We start from the raw sequence: 20,775 nt of genomic DNA on the forward strand, positions 1-20,775 counted from the left end.
GTAGCGATGCTTAGGTGGAGCCTGCTGCCTTGCCACAGCCTTGTTGTATGTGCACCACGATTCTTCACCCTTTGGGCACCGTGAATGATTTGGCTTTGCATCGGTGGAAGTCACATGGTCATAAGTGGCAAGGACAGCATTCTCCATCTCTTCAATATGCCCTTGGTGTTCCTTGAGTGCCCAGCCATAATAATTTGTGAGTTTTGCCACAAGCTCACCTGTAAGCTTCCCTTTGCCACCAAGGCTTGGCCTACCTTCTCCCTTATTTTTCTGCAGGAGGTTTCGGAGTGCAGCACCCATCCGTTTGTGCACATGATTTACACAATCCTCCTTTGAAATTGCTATGTAGCCATATACCTTCTCCTCCTGGAGGCTGTTAAAAGCGCGGCTATCGCCGTCACACAACATAGTTGTGTATCGAAGTCCATGTTTCTCCAATGACCGGCCAAACAGAATTTTCGCAGCCTCTACCTCCATTTGGCCAGGCTTGCTCAAAGTGTTTTTTTTGGCACTTATGTCGAACTCGCCATTCACTATATTCAGGGTCATCATCCTTGGGGCCGAGCTCGCATCCCAGACAGAAGTTGGAGAGAACTTGAAAGTCCAGCACATAGCCAGAAAAAATTTCTATCACAGTTCCCACACAAATGTGTGACAGGTGTCCACGAGTCAGCCAAGTCCCGTCAAACGAAACTGCTATGTTTCCGGGATTGCCAAAGTTCAGTTCAGAATAAATAGACTTCACAGCTGCCGCGCACTTGGTCATAACACCCGCGGATGCGTTCAGGGCGGCGGGGTTCATCTTATTTTTTACGTAGTCTTGGTATGTTTTGGTATGCATACCACGAGACGAAATGTTGAGAGCCGCGAAAATATCGTTTAGTACAGTCTGTCCGTTGCCTGTGCTCATAACAGCACGAGCCGCGAGCACATTCACCTCGAAAGGGTTGCAGGTCGCATTCCCACCTGTTCTTGGCGAGCTCCATCCGGTGCTTATGTCGCCGCAAATGGCACAGTTCACCACTAGTTTTACGGCCACTCCATATTCCCGGTCGCCCTTTGTCACGGTCAAGGGGCCACGGCAGAATTCGCATTTCGCGCACCGAAGCAGTTGATTTAGAGCCGCTAGGCTTAGAATCGTAAACGCGGTCCCGCTCGCCGCCGCTTCCGGGGAATCTCCGATAAGCGACTGCTTTCGGCGGGTTGCTGATAACGAAGACAGCTTCTGTCGTTCCTCCTCCGCGCGACGTTCAATTGCCACTTGTTCGGCTTCTGTGATGAGAAGCGTGTCGACGCGCGTTGCCCTCGACGTGTCGTTGACCGCAGGCATCGCATGCGCGGCCGTAGCTTCGGTAGCTGCCGTACGCTCGCTGGCGCATACCGCTGTGCTGGTCGTCGTCACTGCCGATTCATCCGAAGGTACTTGGGGTATCCGAGAACGTCGCTTGCGTTTTTTCCCGAAGGCATGAGCCGTCGCGAACTTCCGTCGACCGCCAGCCATCGTTGCGTTGCTACGGCGCACTAGACTCCGTCCAAACCACGTCTAAAATGGCGTCTCGCATTGTCGGAGAAACGAAACTCCCGGTCGTCCAATCAGAGGTCAGGATTTACCCCACGTGGTACAAAGGCGCCAATGGCGTGCGAGTATTCCCCCTTTTTTCTAAAGCGTGTACCTTCACAGTAGCCAGACTAAGTGCCCCTTTCCCGCTAAAAACGGAATGTAGAAGAATCAGGTTTCGAATGATTCCAAAATGGCCGCGCTGCGGGTAACGGTTGGCGTAGACGAAGGCATTGAATTCGCCTCTTTTCGAGGGGCGTTTGCGAGCGAAAACGGTGATGAAGCTGACTTTAGAGCGCAATAATAAATAAGTACTCATCAGAACGCGTTAATATTGCAGCAATAGCTTCTCTAGGACGTCTAGATTGTGAAAAAAATTGTTAGAAAAAGTCGATTTTTTTTAGATTTTTTGGGCCAGAAGACCCGTGTCTCCCCTTAAAGGAATGCTAGACAATTTTCGCTAGGAAGGGTCCTAGAGTAAATAAGGAACCAGTTTTGTAGAATTACTCTGCAGATATATAGGTAAATTTAATTGAATTACTTGCAGACATTCAATTTTCAAAAGAAACAAGACGGGAGCCCTCCTGCCAAAGAATAGGCTGTTTCTACAAGGCCTCTAGAACTTGGTAATAGATTTTATTTCACATTAACTGTGCATTTGGGGATGACATTTCTGTACCATGGGTTCCACAAAGGAGTTGCATTTTTTCTGCACCCAGAACACACAGCTTGAAATCAACTTAGGTTCAGTTGAGGTTGTCTTGCCTGAAACTGTGCTGGAGCATGTTCGCATTGAACAGTAATAAATGTGGTTGTAACTTAACACTCTGCACAGTTAACCTTTGTTCAAAGCTGGAGATGCATCTTTGGAAATGATGGCTGCATAGCTTAGTTTCAGGTTGCATGGTTAAGCCACAACCTAAGCCAGTGGCAACTGTGGTACGATGATGTTAATCCTTGGCTAATAAATGGCAGTCCACTCATGACTGGCACAGTGACATGCAATGCGAAAGCTTTACTTGGGTATACTTCTGACCTGGTACTTCCAGTGTGACAGCCGGATAGAACTGGCCAGCTGCGTCGACATTTAGTGTAGCGCCTGACACGTAGGTTGCTCCTGGTGACAGCAGAAAGCAAACTGCTGACGACACCTTTCCCAGAAAAAAAGAGACAATAATAGATTGCATGAGATGACAGATCTGTTCCAGCAAGATTGGTTGCGCTCTACCCGACTTCTACATAAAGTGTGCAGTTCACACTGCCAATGGTTTGTTACAAAAAATGGAAAAATTTGAATATCAAATTTGCTACCGTGTAATACCCATCGATATTGCCAAGGAATAGCAAAGTGACATGCAGCTAAGCCACGTGTCAATTTGCTGTTTACTATTCACTTGGTTTTTGCAGACTGTTAACGCAGCATCTGGCAGCACAGTTATAAAAGCCTCATTAGTATCCCAAGGTTGTGGAGGCGAAGTGCTCCTATTGGAAATTGTGTAGAGAAGTGTGCCACCTACAGCACGCACTGCTTATGCAATCCACTGTTCCTGAAAAATCAGCTTTGCTACCATAGAAAATCGACTGCTTGATAATTTTTGCTTCCTTCCTTTCTAAACATCTGTGGAAGGATGACGAGGAACAACGCCACCCAATTTGGGTGTTCAGTACAGACCTCTTGAGTGGTACCAGGTCGTTTGGCAGGAAGTCTCGGCCTTACTAGCTTGAACAAGTCACCCTGGTAATTCTTTGCAGCAGACTCTGAATAAATAGTACCCTGTGGTGGGAAAGAAATGACAGCAATAAAAATTATGCAGATTGCATGCATTGTTGGAATTGGCGTAAGCAAAGCGTTTGCATTCACTCTGTCACCACAGCCATCTAAGCACCAGCACAATGGCACCCTCAATACGTCTGCCTTGTACACTCCGCCGCCACGGCCCCTGATGACGCCATCGCTTGCAGTAACCAATCGGCGCCACGCCATGCCTTCCCGTCATGCTGTGACATCATCACTCGCACCAACCAATGAACCCGCTTCACTATCTGTTTTTCCATCTTCCTCCTCTTGGTAACTGCCGTGGTGGCTTAGTGGTTATGGCGTTACATGTTCCGATTCCCGACTGTCACGGCCACATTTCAACAGGGGCGAAGTGCAAGAACACTGATGTATGCTTAGGGTTAGGTGCACGTTAAAAATAAACAGGGTTGGTCAAAATTAATCCAGTGCACTTCACAAAAAGGTCTCTCAACACCCCAGTGTTGCTGTCAAACGTTAAGCGCCGTGAATTGAGTCAATCAAGTTAAATCCCTCCTCTTTACCCTGCCTCTCTTCCTGTTCTTACCGTCTGCACCCTCATCTCCACAGTCCAACCACCACCGCTGACCACAGCGCCGAAATCTCTGTTGGATAGTACAAAGAAAGCTTTGTGTTCATAAAAGCTGACATGGCACTTTGAGGCCTGGACTCAATGACACGTAACAGATCAAAGAAAACACAGCTAAAGGTAGACGCGCCTGAAGGACAGGTGCGTGCAATTAAAGCTAGGTCATCACTTGTGACTCCCCAAATTTAAATAGCATGAAAACTTTACGGGCCACTACCATATCAGAGGTAATGTGCAGCGGGACATGACATGAATTTGCCCTGAATGCGCTTAGTAACAAACATCCAAATATGATACCATTAGAAGTGACATTCTCACTTTCTGCTTTTTAAGAATACTCCAATGACTAACAAGATGGAGGCACAGGAACATGGAGAATTGAAGCAATCATCAGTGGTTGAACAAGCAATGTCTCTGGCTGGGGCCAACATTTCTACAAGGAGACCCGTCTTTCTCAGTGCCACTGCTGATCGTTAATCCCTCCAATGACTAACAGCTACACAAATTTAATGTTTGTGCATCATAAATGGGCGAGTGAAAGAGCACAGTTTGAAGGAGTACTGACATCACATTTCCGACTTTTCATTTTTTTCTTTGTGCGTGTTTTAAAAGAAGATCCTGGACTTCAGAACCCCTGAAAACATACTTGCAAGCCTCCCTAAATAACTGGCAGCAAGTGCTTTTCTACAAAGCAGTTTTGGTTTCATTTCCCAGGAGCACTCATGGGAAATATGTCATAATGACATGACCCAAAGAGTGGCCACTTGGAAGCAGGACAACATGATGTTTTGGCACTTGCTCTAGCTCCAGTTGCTTACCGTGGACTGCGCAATGAGTAGCAGCGTAACAGACCACTGAGCGATCCCGAGTGCATGCCAAAACGTTGCAGTGCCCTGCTCCCACATGACCATCTTCTGAATGATGACAAATGCACCTCCAGGGAAACAAAACCAAAAGTGATTCATGAAAAGGCAATTACAGCAAACTATTTAGGGTGCCCTGAAGCTTGCCAGTATATTCCCTAGCATTTAGAGGTCCAGGAACATTATTTAATGCGAGAAATTAAAAATCAGCCTATCTTTATGTCCACTGCAGGACGAAGGCTTCTCCCTGTGATCTCCAATTACCCATGTCTTGAGCTAGCTTATTCCAACTTGTGCCTGCAAATTCCTTAATTTCATCACCCCACCTAGTTTTCTGCCGTCCTCGACTCCGCTTCCCTTCTCTTGGTATCCATTCTGTAACTCTAATGGTCCACCGGTTATCCATCCTACGCATTACATGGTCTGCCAAGCTCCATTTTTTCTTCTTAATGTCAACTAGAATATCGGCTATCCCCGTTTGCTCTCTGATCTACACCGCTCTCAATTCCTGTCTCTTAACGTTAGGCCTAAGATGTTTCATTCCATCGCTCTTTGTGCAGTTTTTAACTTGTTCTCGAGCTTTTTTGTTAATAACAGCATATAAAATATACAGACGAGGGTCAAAGTACAAGACTGCAACGGGACCCTCGTCGTTTCTGCCCCATATGTTAGCACCGGTAGGATGCAATGATTGTACACTTTTCTTTTCAACGACAGTGGTAAGCTCCCAGTCAGGATTTGGCAATGCCTGCCATATGCACTCCAACCCAATTTTATTCTTCTGTAAATTTCCTACTGATGATCAGGGTCCCCTGTGAGTAATTGACCAAGATAAATGTACTCCTTTACAGACTCTAGAGTCTGACTGGCGATCCTGAATTCTTGTTCCCTTGCCAGGCTATTCAACATTATCTTTGTCTTCTGCATATTAATCTTCAACCCCCACTCTTAGACTTTCTCGGTTAAAGTCCTCAGTCGTTTGCTGTAATTCGTCCCCACTGTTGCTGAATAGGACAATGTCATCTGTAAACCCAAGGCCGCCGAGATATTCGCCACTGAACCTCACTCCTAAGCCTTCCCAGTCTAAGAGCTTGAGCTTGAATACTTCTTCTAAGCATGCAGTGAATAGCATTGGAAAGGTTGTGTCTCCTTGACGAACTCCTTTCTTGATAAGTAACATTCTACTTTTCTTGTGGATAACTAAGGTAGGTGCGGAATCCTTGAAGATATTTGCGAAGATATTCACGTATGCCTTCTGTACTCCTTGATTATGTAATGCCTGTATGACTGCTGGTATCTCTACTGAATCAAATGCCTTTTCATAATCTATGAAAGCCATATAGAGAGGTTTATTGTACTCCGCAGATTTCTCGATTAGCTGATTGATGACACGGATGTGATCCAATGTATTATTTCATGTAGTTTTTGAAAAACAGCAAATCTGCATTCTCACCGGCATAACTGCATTGACTCTGACCCCATTTGCAGCCCATTCAATTGACAATGAACGGGTTAGGTTTTCCACACCAGCTCTGGCTGCTCCCGAGTGCCTGTCAAAAAAGCGGACATTTTGTGAACAGAGGTATAATGCATCACTCAAATCGCCCCAAAGGTCACAAAAGAATGCCTTACGCTGCCATCGGAAACCCGCGGGAGTTTTCCATTATTATGTTCACAATGGCTCCACCGTGCTCCTCCATCCAATGCTGGTAAGCTGGAAAGCATTGCAGTAAGCTAAAAATAAGCGTTCTCTGCCCTGGAAATCCAGGACTGGGAGAAGTCTAACACTACTGCTAAGAAAGTATGTGCCCTGCTGTTTTATGAAATTTTATAAAATATTTCACGGGGTAAAACTAGAAAATATATGTGCCGAAGTTTCATGTTTGAACCTTGTGAAGTATTGCGTGCATGCGCATACATACCTATGTGTGTGGACGTGCGTGAGAGAGAGAGATACATGTCTGGCAGCACAGTTGGAAGCTTCTATACTAGCAGCCCAAACGTGTGGCCAAAGTCTTTTCATATATATGTAATTAAAATTTAAAATTGTGTGCAGAAGTCTACCATCTGCAGCATGCAATGCTTTTTCTTCCCATGGGTGCAAGAAAAGATAACCATTTGTAAATTTGCTTTTCCTGAAAAATCTGTTTTGTTACCATAAAAGGTGCACTGTGACGAATTTCATTCCTCTCTACGCATCCTTGGACGGATAAAGAGAAACAAAGCAGCCTAATTTGCAAGTGTACCTATATGCATGTGTATGTGTTCCAAGCAGAATTAACAACAATGTGAATGTCGAAAGAGAAGTCCCCCTTCCCGACACTTTTTTCTTTTACATTGGCTTGCATGATTGATTGATTGGATTTATGTCCTGAAGAGGGCTATGAGATAGTGAAGGGCCCTGGATAAATTTTACAACCTAGACATTTTTACTATGCACCTGAATAAGCGTTTTCACAATTGAGCATTTTTCCCCCATATAAAACGTGGCCAGCAACCTCACGCTCGACGTACCGATGCCCTTGGCTAGCATAAACAACCACAGTTCATGCAGGCAGCATGTGCCAAAGTTTTTTTTTTTTCTTTCTTTTTTTCTTTTTTTTTTTTACAGTTGGCATTTCCCACCCTTAAGCTATTTCCACTGTCCGGACAAGGTGACAAGGTGAATATACTGTTTCTAATTTCTTTTTCACTAACACTTGCCAGCGCAAGCTGCCACAGTTTGTGTAAATCTTGTCAGTTGTGACGTTAGAGAGACACTTGCAGCTGCTGTAACTTACCCTCCCTGCACATGAGAAATGTTCCAGTCAGGTTAGTCTCGACAACTGCATTCCAGCCCTTGAGTGAAATACTGTCCGCTGTCGACAAGAACTGGCCGCCACCATTGTTGACGAGAAAGTCAAGGCGGCCATGTTTGTCCAGCGTGTGCCGAAAAAGCGCTTTCACCTGCGGAGGAGAGAGGTGGCAAACGCATCCTCAACACTGATTTTTCAGCAATTTACACATTACAATTGTTAGCCCAACTTCATCTGATGGCAAATTTTTGACCATTATAGCAATGCTAAAGAGAAATGCTAAAGTGTGTTTCTTCCAAAATCTTTTGATTTCTTTCACAGAAAGAAATGTTAGAATTAGAAAAAATCAAGGCCGAAGTTCCTGTTTTAAGTTTCACACTCAATGGTAACTCCTATTGTGTTAGGGTGACAGTGCGTATTATACAATATTTTCACGTATACAATACAACCTCATTATAATGATGTAGCATGTGACATGAAAAACCTTCCTTATATCCTATATTCGTTTGGAGCATATATTTTTTATGTGACGACATCAGCAAAGCTTAGGTTTAGTTCATTATACCTGTGCTCATTTATGAAGGTTCGACTGCACTCGCACTTCCGAATCGTTACAAATAGCTTTCGTCAAGTGTCTGCTTACCTTCTAATGTAATGTAATCGTCCTTTATCCATTAAACATTTAACTAGTCCTCAGCAGACACTGTCTGGGATTATAATAAAGAGCTAGTGTGGAAAATTCAAGGTGGCATCACACCCATCTTTTGTTCTTATGTCCTTTCCACCTAGTAAGCTGAATAAATGTAGGTATAGTAATACCTGCACTCAAAGTAAGGCAAACTCTTTCATATATATATATATATATATATATATATATATATATATATATATATCTCCAAATCATAATGAAGTAATCTTGCATAATATATCTTCCTAGAGTTCCTTTAGCATCCGGAGCAAACATGATACTGTTATTCGAAATATCATTTTATTTTCATGCATATAACAGCATCAGTTTTTTATTATAGTGACATCTTTGGTAGCTTAAGGTAAGGTTTCAGCATTGTGAGCTTTTATTTTTCATTACGTCCACATACTCTTTTTAGTGCTTATTGGCAAAGTAAATTTTTCAGTGATCTTTAGTGACTTTTTTTTGTGCAGCTACAAGCTGCTAGATTTTTTTTCCCCCCTTTTGGTAGTTCCACATGGCATGGCAAAGGTTTGTAGTAAGTAAGTTTAAACATTGCAGCCTTTCTCTTTTTTTATTTTTTTTTATCCAGTGCTAAACGGCTGTATTTGCAATCAATAAGAATGATAATGATAGGGTAATGTCATTACGAGGAACGTGCAAACACCGACAATCGAGTTGCTAAGTTAAACAAACAAGCAACGTTCCAATAAGGGTTGGTCTGTGCTTATGTAGCCACAGCACAGTGTTGCCAACGTTAGACATGTACACACTGAGAGTGAGGATCAAGGTATAAGCACAGAGAACAATCTGTCATTTACCATTGACAAAAAACAATAATGCTTGAATTTTGCCTTAATTGCTATAGCAGTCAATTTAGTACTGTGATATGCACTCATTAAGTTCTTGAAAGTTCTTCCATCAATATGGGCTAAGTGTGCAAAATATGTCTTTATTTTATTTATTATATACTGCAGGCCCCAGGCTAGACCAAGCAAGGTAGACAAAGAAAGAAAGCATAGACAATATATCAGGCAGGTTGCACAATGTGAATATCTGGTGATCTTTTTATTCTGTTTCACTGTGTTATTGTCCTAAAAAAAAAAGTACTTAAACGCACCGGTTCTTGTGAAGTATGGTGACGGTGACGGTTCTTGTGAAGTATAGATAGGAATTGACTCTGCCGAGATTTTCCGCATAAGTAGAGCGGATTGAGAGCGTTTGCTTTATATATATAAAAAGTAAGTATAAAAAGAACGTATAAAAAGTATATATATATATAAAAAGTAAGGACCAAGGGGACAGTAGGAAGAAGGTTGAGATTAACAGCAACACTGTGGAGGACAGCGGCCCGCCTCCTTCAGTTATTACAATGCCGCAGTCGGCAGGATGTCGACTGTGCCATTGTAATAACAGAAGGAGACGGGCTGCCTTCCTCTGGAGCTTCGCCATAAACCTCACCCTAGGACTTTTTCTCAGTGAAGCCTAAAATTTGTAAAAATAAATCTGACTTGGTTTTATTGGTGCCTTGTGGATTCAACCAAGAACATGGAACCCTGTTTACCTTACAAAAGCTATGTGAACCTTTTTTTTTTTTTTTACTCTTAGCAACATGCTATAGAAATGGAAAGACCCTCCACCAGCATGCTTATATGCAGCATGCTGTGGAATACACACGGACGTTTAGAATGCATGACACCCATGGTGTATGCTTGTTGTAAACATGAATACATTTTGGCAAAAATAAAATGGACACAGTAGCTTTTGAATTACCATAACATGTCAAACTTTATAGGTCCAAGTGTATCCACCTGTGTTCGTCAATTGCAAATTTATTCTACCAGTTTATACTGTACAAGTGCACCATATTTTCAAATGAGTGTTATGTTTTAACAATACGAAGCGTGTTAAAAAAAAACGAACTTTTGAAATAGGCGCGCCAACCAGCAGAGGGAACGCACTGCGGCTACTGAGCGCATGCAGCGGCAGGTTTAGACAAACTGCCATTTGCCACGTTTCGCTCTGACCTTTAGTTGGCGAGCTACAGCCGCTGAAGTTAATACATGAACAAGCTATTCTTCGGATTGGTGCCAAAGTGACAATAAAGGAATTGGAAAAACAGCATGTGTGTGTGAAGTTGGGTAATAATAATTATTTATTGGGTGCATTCAATGAAACAATTACAAGAATCAGGCCTGCCAAAGACGCACCGCGCTTGACTGGCAGTGCAACAAACTGCTTTAGGTAAATAACAAGAGAGAGGCAAAGAAATTGAAACAATGACATAAAATGCTAACAGATGAGAAGGCAAAGAAAGCACAACTTGTAGCAGCTACTTTAATAAATTCAAAAACAACTCCAAGAGAAAATGAAAATGTGCTGAAAGAATCTGCATAGCAAATGAGGAGTCACAATAATACAGACAGAAAAAAAGAAGAAAAAATTGACAAGACACGGTTCCCATTTCAATTACTCTTGGTACATTTTGCAGGTCATGAACAAAACCAACAACCCTCTTAACGAAAGAATCTGCAGAGCAAAGGAATAGGTGGCACAAATACAAACAAAACAACAACAAACTACCCAATAAGAGACAGTAAATATTTCAGTTATTATTTGAGTATCTTGCTTAGTACGAGATCTCATAGTATGCACAATCTAAAACAGCTAATAAGGTCTATCTAAGTGATTGGTTTCTTCTTACTTGTGCCCTCTAAAATGCATGAATAATTGAAATTGTAACTGTATCCTGTTGTATTTCTTGTAGTTTTTTTTTTTTTTCTCTTATTTGCTTTGCTTAAATTTGTATACTTCGTGTGCTGCCTTTTCATTTTGCTCTGCCGATTCCTTTTTTGTTTAAAGCTGTCCACTTAATTATGCTTGCTGGTAGAGTGTTCAGAAAAGAGGGAGAGAGGAGAGCGCTTAGAATGTGCCAGGAGCACACATTTTTCCTTTATTAATTGCCTGCGCGTTCCAAGGTTCAGTGTAGACTTTTTTTTTATAGTTCCTGAATTTCACTATATTTCAAGCATGCAGTGTTAACAAATGGTTATAGCGGACTACATTCCACAAGCAAAAGGCAAGACAGGTGCAATTTTTATGGATGTTGCCCATTTAGCTGTGATTAAGCATAGACAGACAATTTTTGAGTTAGAAATTTGAAACTGATTCTTACAATCTAAACTGAACAAGGAAGGCTGCTTCTGGTTCCTGAGGCTCGAGCAGCCCTTAAATCTCTACATTCTGCTATTTAAACGATTATTGTGTTTGTATATAATATATGTAATCCGAATTAATGCATTATGAACAGGCAATTCTTGCATTATGAACAGGCAGTTCTTGCATTATGAACAGGCAGTGTTAGCATAGGAGCCCTTTATCAAAGCGAGCTTTTCTGCAACCATTCATAGCAAGAGTCAGCTAAGATTCAATACTTCGACGCCACTTCGTTGCCAAAAGTGCTTTCAACAATTAACTGACAGTTTTACAGCTAAATCCCTTGCTGTTTTGTGTGACCACTGCTAGGCCCTTTTCTATATTCGGGAAACGCCAGTAAACTAAAACGTGACTTGCCTGGTCCTCCTTGCGGATGTTGCAGGGCAGAAACGTTGCACGATGTTTTTCTTTCTCCGGTAATAGCCTTTCTTGAAAATTTGTGACCGCGTTCTTCAGGTTGTCTTCGTTTCTCGACGCAATCGTCACTGAACATCCTGAAATTTACAGCGAAAGAGTCACGTAGTTCCTTCAAGTTTCGTCGCTGCAAATTTAACGCGAACGGTTGTACTTTAAAGCGGCACCTGCTGAATCGACAAATTTCGTGACTGCTGCATTTTTTCTCTTTTGTGAAGCCGGGACAGCAGAACGCATTAACTCAGACAACATTCATTTTTGCCGTAAGACAGCGTACTGTCAATCTTACAAAAGGATATACACTTTCCAACGAACCTAAGTAAAGAAGTTCCTCTGCAACCGCTTTTCCTATTCCCGTTGCTCCGCCGGTGACGATAGCCACTTTGCTTCTGAAAAGATTCGGCCTGAAAATGCTGCTAACTCTAAGGGCACCGCTAGTCGCCATTTCAAAGCTCTCACTCGTTCTCTCTCTGGCTATATAACAAACATGTAAACGTGTACATACATACAACTCATTTAGCTCACCGGACTGACCTGTTGCAGGTTGACAGGCCCGTGCGGCAGTCGGAAACAGCTGATAATCCACATTTTCTTTTCTTTGTTTTTTTTTTTTTTTTTTTTCCTTCGCTTTAAAACATAGTTGCCATCTGGCGGACGGAATCTGGCTAATCCTAGCGCATTCTTGCAAAAACTGGCTTTTGTTCAAAATCCGCCGTCTGTGATGTGTTTTCGGCTCCCGAACTCGCTTCCGCCGTATTCAACCAGCAAAAGCATAGCCTTTAAGACTTGCATTTTAACTCCAGAGTGCGCCACTCTATGAGTTGCAACCTGGTCAACCGAGCCGCTGGACTCCTGGACTGAGGGGACCACCCACTGCAGAGCGGAGGAGCTACCTACGCTCGCGTGCTCTTTTGCATAGTTTATTCTTTCTCTCTCTCTCTCCGAAACATGGACAATGCATATGTAAATTTTACAATATTTATTCACCAACTTCAGAAGGCTGCAATTTTTTTTAGATGCGAAGCAGCTTATGTCGGGGGCTTTGTCCGTCCCTCCTTCCGTCCCGCAGCGTCCCACACTCCCACAGCGCATGCGCGTCCCCTCCCCCTTTCTGTCCTCTAGGAATTCCGGAGCGGCGCGCACGACAGGTGGTGCGACAGCTGCATACTCCGCTGGGGGCGCCACGGTAGTTCCTCGGTATGAAAATGAAGGAGCGCGTGCGCCTCATTCTCTCTCCTGTGCCGCGCCGCGATGAGCGTTCGGGCCGCTGCCGCGAAACGGGAGCGGCGACGTGGCGATCCCGAACTTCGGGCTCGCGAAGCCGAAAGGAAACGTGAACGGCGGCAAGCGGACCCTGCACTCTGGGCTCGGGAAGCCGAATCGAAACGTCGAGCGGTGGATCCCGAGGCGGCGCGGCAACGCGAAGCCGAATCGAAACGTCAACGTCGAGCGGTGGATCCATCTCCCGCTCAAGCTAACCATCTCCCCGCTGCTTCTCATCCACACATGGTTCCCTTTAGCGGGAGATGGAGTAATCTTTTTTATCCTTCACCAACCATGAAATAAACAGTGAAAGTTTCGCACTAAAAATCATCTCGCCCTGCCTGATCGCGACGGTCTACCGGACGCCTGCAGCCTGCCGACAAGGCCACGCTACCTAGAAGTAACGCCGGTCGAGGTTGTAACCGGCGTCGCAACACACCCGACTACGGCGTGCCTCATAATCAGATCGTGGTTTTTGGCAAGTAAGGCCCCGCCGTTACTTACTTAATTTAATCGGGTCAGTGGCGTAGCCAGAAATCTTTTTTAAATTACTACATGGCCTTTGACAAAGGTAGGTCCCCCTGTCGAAAGGTAGGTCAGCCTTTCCGATCTGTCCCTGTTCGTGTAACTTTTATACTACATATGATAAGCAGTAATTTAAGTTAAACCTAAGGAAGACTAGTCTTTAGTCTTAAACTAGTCCGAGACCGATGTCTTCGTCGTCCCATGCAGTCCTTACGAAACAAAATGAATATATCTAACAACAAAAAACCAGAATAATTCAATTGCAAGCAGTTCATTTTCACATTCCAGAAGAGAATTAATTAAATGCCGAAAGTATGCTTGATTCATATGACAGCTGCGGTGTTGCTCATCACAGGGCTGTCCCAGTCCCGTGTGCTGCTTACGTTAATAAAATCATTCTGGCAGAACCTATCTCACCATATGACTGTCGACGTTTATGCTATTAGCATTCAGGCATCGTAGCGACAAACCGCATTGCTGACGACACCTTTATTTACGATCTGTACGGCGGTCATTCTGAGATTTCCATTGCTTCGGCTATATACTATGCGTCATACACCGTCAGGATCGGACATGACTACTATGACCGCACGGCGGCGACTGTATCACGGCGAAGCAGTGACTGTACAGTGGAATCACGAAAGAATGCATGACGTCGATGGGACGACGAAGGCGGCAAATGACGATGATGGGATGATGATTCTGAGATGATTACGACAGCACGAGGACAGCGGCACAACGAGTAGTGTATGACGACGATGCATGGAACGACCACGACGGCATCACGAACACGAGCACATATCTATAGTGGCCCAAGCTAGTAGACAATTTGGGGAAATGGGTCGGCGTAAGTATAGATAGATAGATAGATAGATAGATAGATAGATAGATAGATAGATAGATAGATAGATAGATAGATAGATAGATAGATAGATAGATAGATAGATAGATAGATAGATAGATAGATAGATAGATAGATAGATTCTAAATCCCTGAGAGAGAGAGAACATTTATTCATTTATTATTAATGAGGTGGGGCGACTTCCTCATTACCTCGCGGCACCCCGCGTGCCCGCTGAATCAGCCGTCGCTGCTCTTGCGGCTCTAAATGCCTGAAGTAGGGAAGTAACACTAATCGCATTAATAGAGAAAGGAAACTTCAGAGTGAAACGGGAAGGGGAATTTATTTACAGAAAGCAGAGATGTTGGCCAGGCTATATAGCTAAATTTCGCTTGCCTGCGTACTCCACTGGAAGGACGGGGGGGGGGGGGGGGGGGGGGGCATCTCTAAAGCTGTGTGTTTAACGTAGTCCAATGACTTGTAAAAGGCTAGAGCTGCCCTTATATATATTACGGCTGCGCTATATGCGTCAGGTCATAACATCTATACATACTTTGGTCAGGCCCAGGGCCCAAAATAAGCTATAGCGATCGTCAGACAGCGGTCTCGTATCGACGTGTGCGATCGAACTGACCAGTTTCTCTCGCGCGTGCGCGGGGTAGACGCAAAACATGTGCGCGGGTGTTTTTGCCGCCTGGCAGCGTTCACAATTTGGACCATTGTCGGTACAATCTATAAGGTGTATATATAAACTATACACAAAGCGCCTGGTGAACGGGACACCAAGACCAATCCGGAGCACCGTATACCTGTTTCGTTGCCGCTTGAGTAAACTTCGCACTATAAAATCATGCAGATTCAGCGCAATGCTTGACTCTAAATGACGACGCGACGCTTGTTTGAGTTAGCTGAGGTACCAGCTGTATAACGGATGAAATGCGCACGTAATCTTCGTCTCTAGCTGTTAGCTGTATATATGTGTCACTACGTAAGCGATGTATGATAATTGTCGAGGGAATAATGATGAAAGGTGTATGCATATCTAAATAGATTTTTTTATACCCCTTTTGTCACAGTGACACACGTCTATGGTCTGGGGTTATCTTCCAATATTGGGCCCAGTGGCCCAAGTTGTCTACTCGGCAAGGCGGCAGCCAAGCAGCGAGCTGTCTATTCGGGCGCATACCCCGTGGTATATACAAGTCCAGTGGCAAATGCCCCGTGATCCAAGTTATATACTTGGCAAGCTGTCACACTTTCTCGCCAAGGAGGATCGGGCCACCATGTGATCCTGCATATGCTCCCTTGCAGGAACTGGTGTGTTGGGACGAATGGCGAAGGCGCGCCCCTTCGAAATGCTATATGCTATGTCCCCCGTATTTTTTGCAAAGTGTATAATCTTCAAAGAATTGGGGGCACAAACACAAACAAACAAACAGATAAACAACGGAAATTTATTTATCTTGAAAAAGCACAAAGTGAACTTGGTGAAAGGTAGACAAAACTACGAAGGGAATAAAAGGTGCGCAAGTGTTCCGATAAATAAAAAATAAACTATTAAACGTTTGGTGGTATATAGTAATATGAAATGTAGTGAGCATGCATATTCGCTGAGCTTTCCATTACGTTTACAAAGCGGAAGAATTAGCAGGCACTTATCAGGCACGCTTCCAGATAGGCAAAAAAAAAAAAAAATCATCCAACTCCAGGCAGTCCAGAGGGCCCACGACATCGCAACGAGATTTCGCCTCCCGGTGCCATCGTGGGCGGAGCCACCGACTTGACCTGAGGTAAAGTTCCTATATAAGAAAAGTACCGCCATCTACTCTTTCCTCCGCCGCCTCCTCTCCTAAAGCGCTTGCTTTTTCTTTACTTTTTGCTTGCGGAAGCCAAGTCGACGGTGGCGCACCTAGAAAGTCCACGTTGAAGCTTTCAGGCCGGGCGCACGCCGCTGCCAGCGACTGCGGCTGCGCAGAGGACTTTCAACATGGCTCTGAGGCGGAAAAAAAGGAAATATAAAGAAGAGAAAAGCGCGCGCTATCATCGCCCAATCGGAGATACAGGATAACACAGGAGAGAGCGAAGCGGCATTTGTCAAAGGATGGCGGTACTTTTCTTATATAGGGACTTTAACCTGAGGGAGCCTTCGGCTCCCCCTGGCCGGTTTCTCAGGACCAATTAAAGTTCTTGTCACCGTCACTCAGATTTTTTATTGCAAATGATACTCCTGCAGGCGTGCATGTGTTGTCGCTAAATCGGTGCTTGGCTGCCAAAATCACCTCTGGCCTTCTAAATGCTGCAATTTTCTAAATGCTCAATTGCAGCGTGCATTTTCAACGGTCGATCCTTCCTTGAGCACCTTGTCTTAGACTATATATTAAAGGTGGACATAGCTCTCTGTAGTGTATATCTTTCATCGCCCTGCATATATACCTATTTCTCTTCTGTTAGCATTATGGCTTCTTTTTCTCATTTATTTGCATTTATGATCTTTCTTTGATTCAACCTCGTAGTTTACCACATGGCCTAATATGGTCTATTAAATGCGTGCAGTCCTTCGTGAAGAAGCTACATAAATGGCCCATGGAAGGTATTGACCATAATTAACCATTCAAAGTCTGTGCGGGCTGGTCTGTCCGTATCCTGGCGCCTTTAAGCACTTTCTCCCTTGTGGCCGTCGTCTCTGGACACATCCACACAAGATGGCGAGCATCTGCTGCAGGCGCAGGGGCAGAGCACTTTGACCACTTCACATGGTATTCATGTGCGGACCCAGATCGCGGAAGGGGTAAGGACCACCCCAGCGCGAAGACTCCGTAGAGAGAGATTTCCTCTCCCGAGTCTTTCTAGGTGACTCATTCGTCCATTCTCGATGAGAGACTGTATATGTATTGAGAAATAAATTACAGATAGTCCCAAATTTCCTTAGCAGATAGTATGCTTGTACCTAGAGCACGATCGATCTATAGCTTGGTTGGCTGGCTGAAATTTGCCTGTCGGACATATGGAGACGCTGTATATATAGCAAGTCAGGCTGCCGTTTTGTTGAGTCAGGCCGAATTGACATCCTCGAAAAACAGGCGTTGCTTCCTCCTGCGCGCTTTGTTGTCACACCTTGGCTCAGGTCATCAGGTTACCGTCATGCGGAAAGCAAACGACTCCGTAAATGCGACACTGAGCCACAATCGGCAAAGTACCATTGTTTCGGGTCGGGATCCACCTGGACTATTGTACCACAAGAAGTATTCAATATATAGGACGTCAGATACAGGGGGTGAGCAACGTTCGTAAATATGGCAGAACGGTCCTTGCAGGGGTGTTTCCTTGAAGGGTGCCTAAAGCGCAGCGTCCGGGACGTCGCCCCCTTCTATTACATACGAGTAAGTGGGCGAGGTTGCCTGCTGGAAGGTTTGAATCACACGAAGGATTGCCATCCCAGGTGGCACGGCAGAGAGTCCTTTTGGGGAGCGCGAAATCTCAGTGAGGGTCACTTGAAAATGCGACCAATATAGAATATAGAGCAAGTCATGCGGTGTGGGTAGCAGAGTGAGGTTGTAAGTTGAGCCCATGATGTTAAGAGGTACATTCCTGGCATCCAAGCCCGCAGGATGTCTGTAATAAATCGTGCGGTGCGTTACGCCTGCGACAGAAGGTGCATTGTATATATAGAGTTTTCGTCATTCGCGAGTATAGCAAGGACAGACTTTGTGCGAATTATATAACTAGGGGTGTCGTTGATGTAGACGCCATTAATAAAGATTGACAATCGGTATGGAATTGCTTCGAAATATAGCCGATCGATGGGGCAGACCGATGAGACCGGCGTGGACAGGAAAAAGCATGCATGTGGTTCCGCAACGATGGACGTAATCTACCCGAGAGGGAATATTTGTCGTCTGGCCGGGCAATATCACCAATCTGCAAATAAAACCCCACACGCAATTCTCAGAAATATACACCTTCACAAAATAGCGTTACTACTGGTGGATGACACACATGAATTTATCTTTCCTGAATCCTTCTCCACCTTGCGGATTTCCACAGAACTGGGACCGAATCCACAAAGCTTTTCATTCGTACCTAAGTTCTCGCGAACAATTATAACGTAGTGTGTGTGTGTGTGTGTGTGTGTGTGTGTGTGTGTGTGTGTGTGTGTGTGTGTGTGTGTGTGTGTGTGTGTGTGTGTGTGTGTGTGTGTGTGTGTGTGTGTGGTGTGTGTGTGTGTGTGTGTGTGTGTGTGTGTGTGTGTGTGTGTGTGTGTGTGTGTGTGTGTGTGTGTGTGTGTGTGTGTGTGTGTGTGTGCGCGCGCGCGCGCTAATAGGCGCTCTTATTTGCTACGTAGCCACCTGCATGTTCGTGCTGTTTATGTCAGCATGCTTCACCAGAAAATTAACCGCCCGGAAGTTACGGAATGGCTCCTCTTCTGTATGACCCATGCATGAATTCCACCGAGAGGTATACGCTTCCTGTCGGGCCAGGATAACCTTTATCGCGTAGAGATCGCGCCTGCTGCATCAACGGAGCTGTGAGGCTTCTTTATACGAGCGAATATAGGACGAGTTCGCGAGCGAATGGGGGAAAGCGAAAAAACAAAAAACAAAAACAGAATCGCTGCTGTGTTACATGTGACTGACCGCGGGCTTCGAAATGCGCATTCTGCGCTATGCGCGCAACCTGTACAAAGCTCCGTCCGTAATCTCATATACGCTTGCAACTACATTAGATGGGAGAAAGCTTCAAGGTATAAGCCCTTCCGTACGAGCACTTCAGTCTGGCTTCGTGTGTCGCGCTAAATCAACGACAAAGTCTACCGCGAGCTATTAGTTTCCCGACACGCAAGTTCGAAAAGACCTCGAAATTCGGGAATTTCGGTGAGGCTCCTTGGGACGACAAATGGGCCACAGCCACATCAGAAACAGTCTTAATAGCTGCCAGTACAGTTATTAGACATCTCGGTGCTCGTGCTGTGATCGAAGACGGCCCTTAGTTTGCGCGCCGTGTGTAGTTCAGCAGCCTACTATATGTCCCATGACAGTCACCCCCTTTTCACTCCTAATATGCTTCCCCGCATAACACTCACGTATAACGTCGAAGCTGACTTAAGAAAACCGGCCAATATGAAACGCATATTGCACGTTCGCCTCACGCGCACTCCTCGACACATGTCTCGATTTAAAGTGCACTGTTAGGCCTACACTGCATAGAGTTAATACAAACAACTCTAGAGGAAAAGCTCCGCATAACACCCAAGCATTTAAATCGGCAACCGCAAGGGCGCCGCCATGTTACTACTCTGCGGGCGCAGACGACGAGATGCGGTTCAGACGAGTCGCGCAATCAACGCGATCCCGAGCCTCCGTCAGTATGGTAGCGCCATCTAGTGAAGGAGCCTGCAAACGTAGCCTTTTATGCGCCGTAAATGTTATGTGAAAGTTTTCTAAACAGCCATTTCATCTTTCTGAAAAATATACGAAATGAACTTCTGACGTTGGCCGTGCCCACGTGCTATATACGTGTGTAAGTGTTTGCTTCTGCATATTATTTTAGATATTTTCAGTGCTACAAATATGAGCAGTAGCAACATGGCGGTGCCTTTGCGGCTGCCGCTTTTTTCGCCCAGCTTTTCCTCTAGAGTGAGTATACTAACTCTATGCTACCCTGACTACACACAAAACGTTTGATTTATAAATCTGACTTCGGCTAGCTACCTAGTGCATAATGGCAATTAGGATGGCGGCTGCTCTGCATGATGCGTTCTTCTTTTTTCTTAACTATTTTTTTTTTTTGCGTTAGGGCTTGGACAAATTTCTCGGAGATTTCTGGCCGTGTCCATAAAAATCGATCTGGAGGATTGTTCGTAATTCGAAAGCCTCTCGCATAAATCGGGAGAGTTGGCAGGTATGTAAAATGAATCATTCACGGCTTTCAGAGACTTCGCGCAGCTGGAGATATCGATAGCGCGAATTTTACCTTCTGATGGCAATCTGCGATTAGACTAGATCCGAAAAAAAATAAAAAGGAAGAAATTGGGCAAAAGAAACCATTGGACGATGATTGTCGAAGTCTAGCGATAGTTTCCCGGCATACACCTGCTGAGATATGCTTCTGTGCACACTTGCTGGGTATCTCTAGTGGTTATCGCTATGAGGACTTGTTGGCGCTGTGACGTTGCACTGCCTCCACTGGAGCTAGGATTGACCGGCGTTACAAACCACACTAAAGGATTTG

At 44.7% G+C, this 20,775-nt stretch overlaps 1 protein-coding gene across 1 annotated transcript; it reads right to left on the reverse strand.

Moving 5' to 3' along the window:
• Nucleotides 1-3,232: 3,232 nt before the first annotated feature.
• LOC125939704 (peroxisomal trans-2-enoyl-CoA reductase-like) lies at nucleotides 3,233-12,433 on the reverse strand. Its single transcript, XM_049665871.1, has 4 exons — nucleotides 12,234-12,433; nucleotides 11,862-11,998; nucleotides 7,586-7,751; nucleotides 3,233-3,332 (listed from the first exon to the last, which is right to left on the reverse strand). The coding sequence occupies exons 1-4, from the start codon at nucleotides 12,361-12,363 to the stop codon at nucleotides 3,289-3,291; spliced, it is 477 nt and encodes a 158-aa protein (XP_049521828.1). The 5' UTR covers nucleotides 12,364-12,433; the 3' UTR covers nucleotides 3,233-3,288.
• Between the last annotated feature and the right edge of the window lie 8,342 nt (nucleotides 12,434-20,775).

This window comes from Dermacentor silvarum, chromosome 4 (assembly GCF_013339745.2).
Source record: "Dermacentor silvarum isolate Dsil-2018 chromosome 4, BIME_Dsil_1.4, whole genome shotgun sequence".
NCBI classification, from domain to species: domain Eukaryota; kingdom Metazoa; phylum Arthropoda; class Arachnida; order Ixodida; family Ixodidae; genus Dermacentor; species Dermacentor silvarum.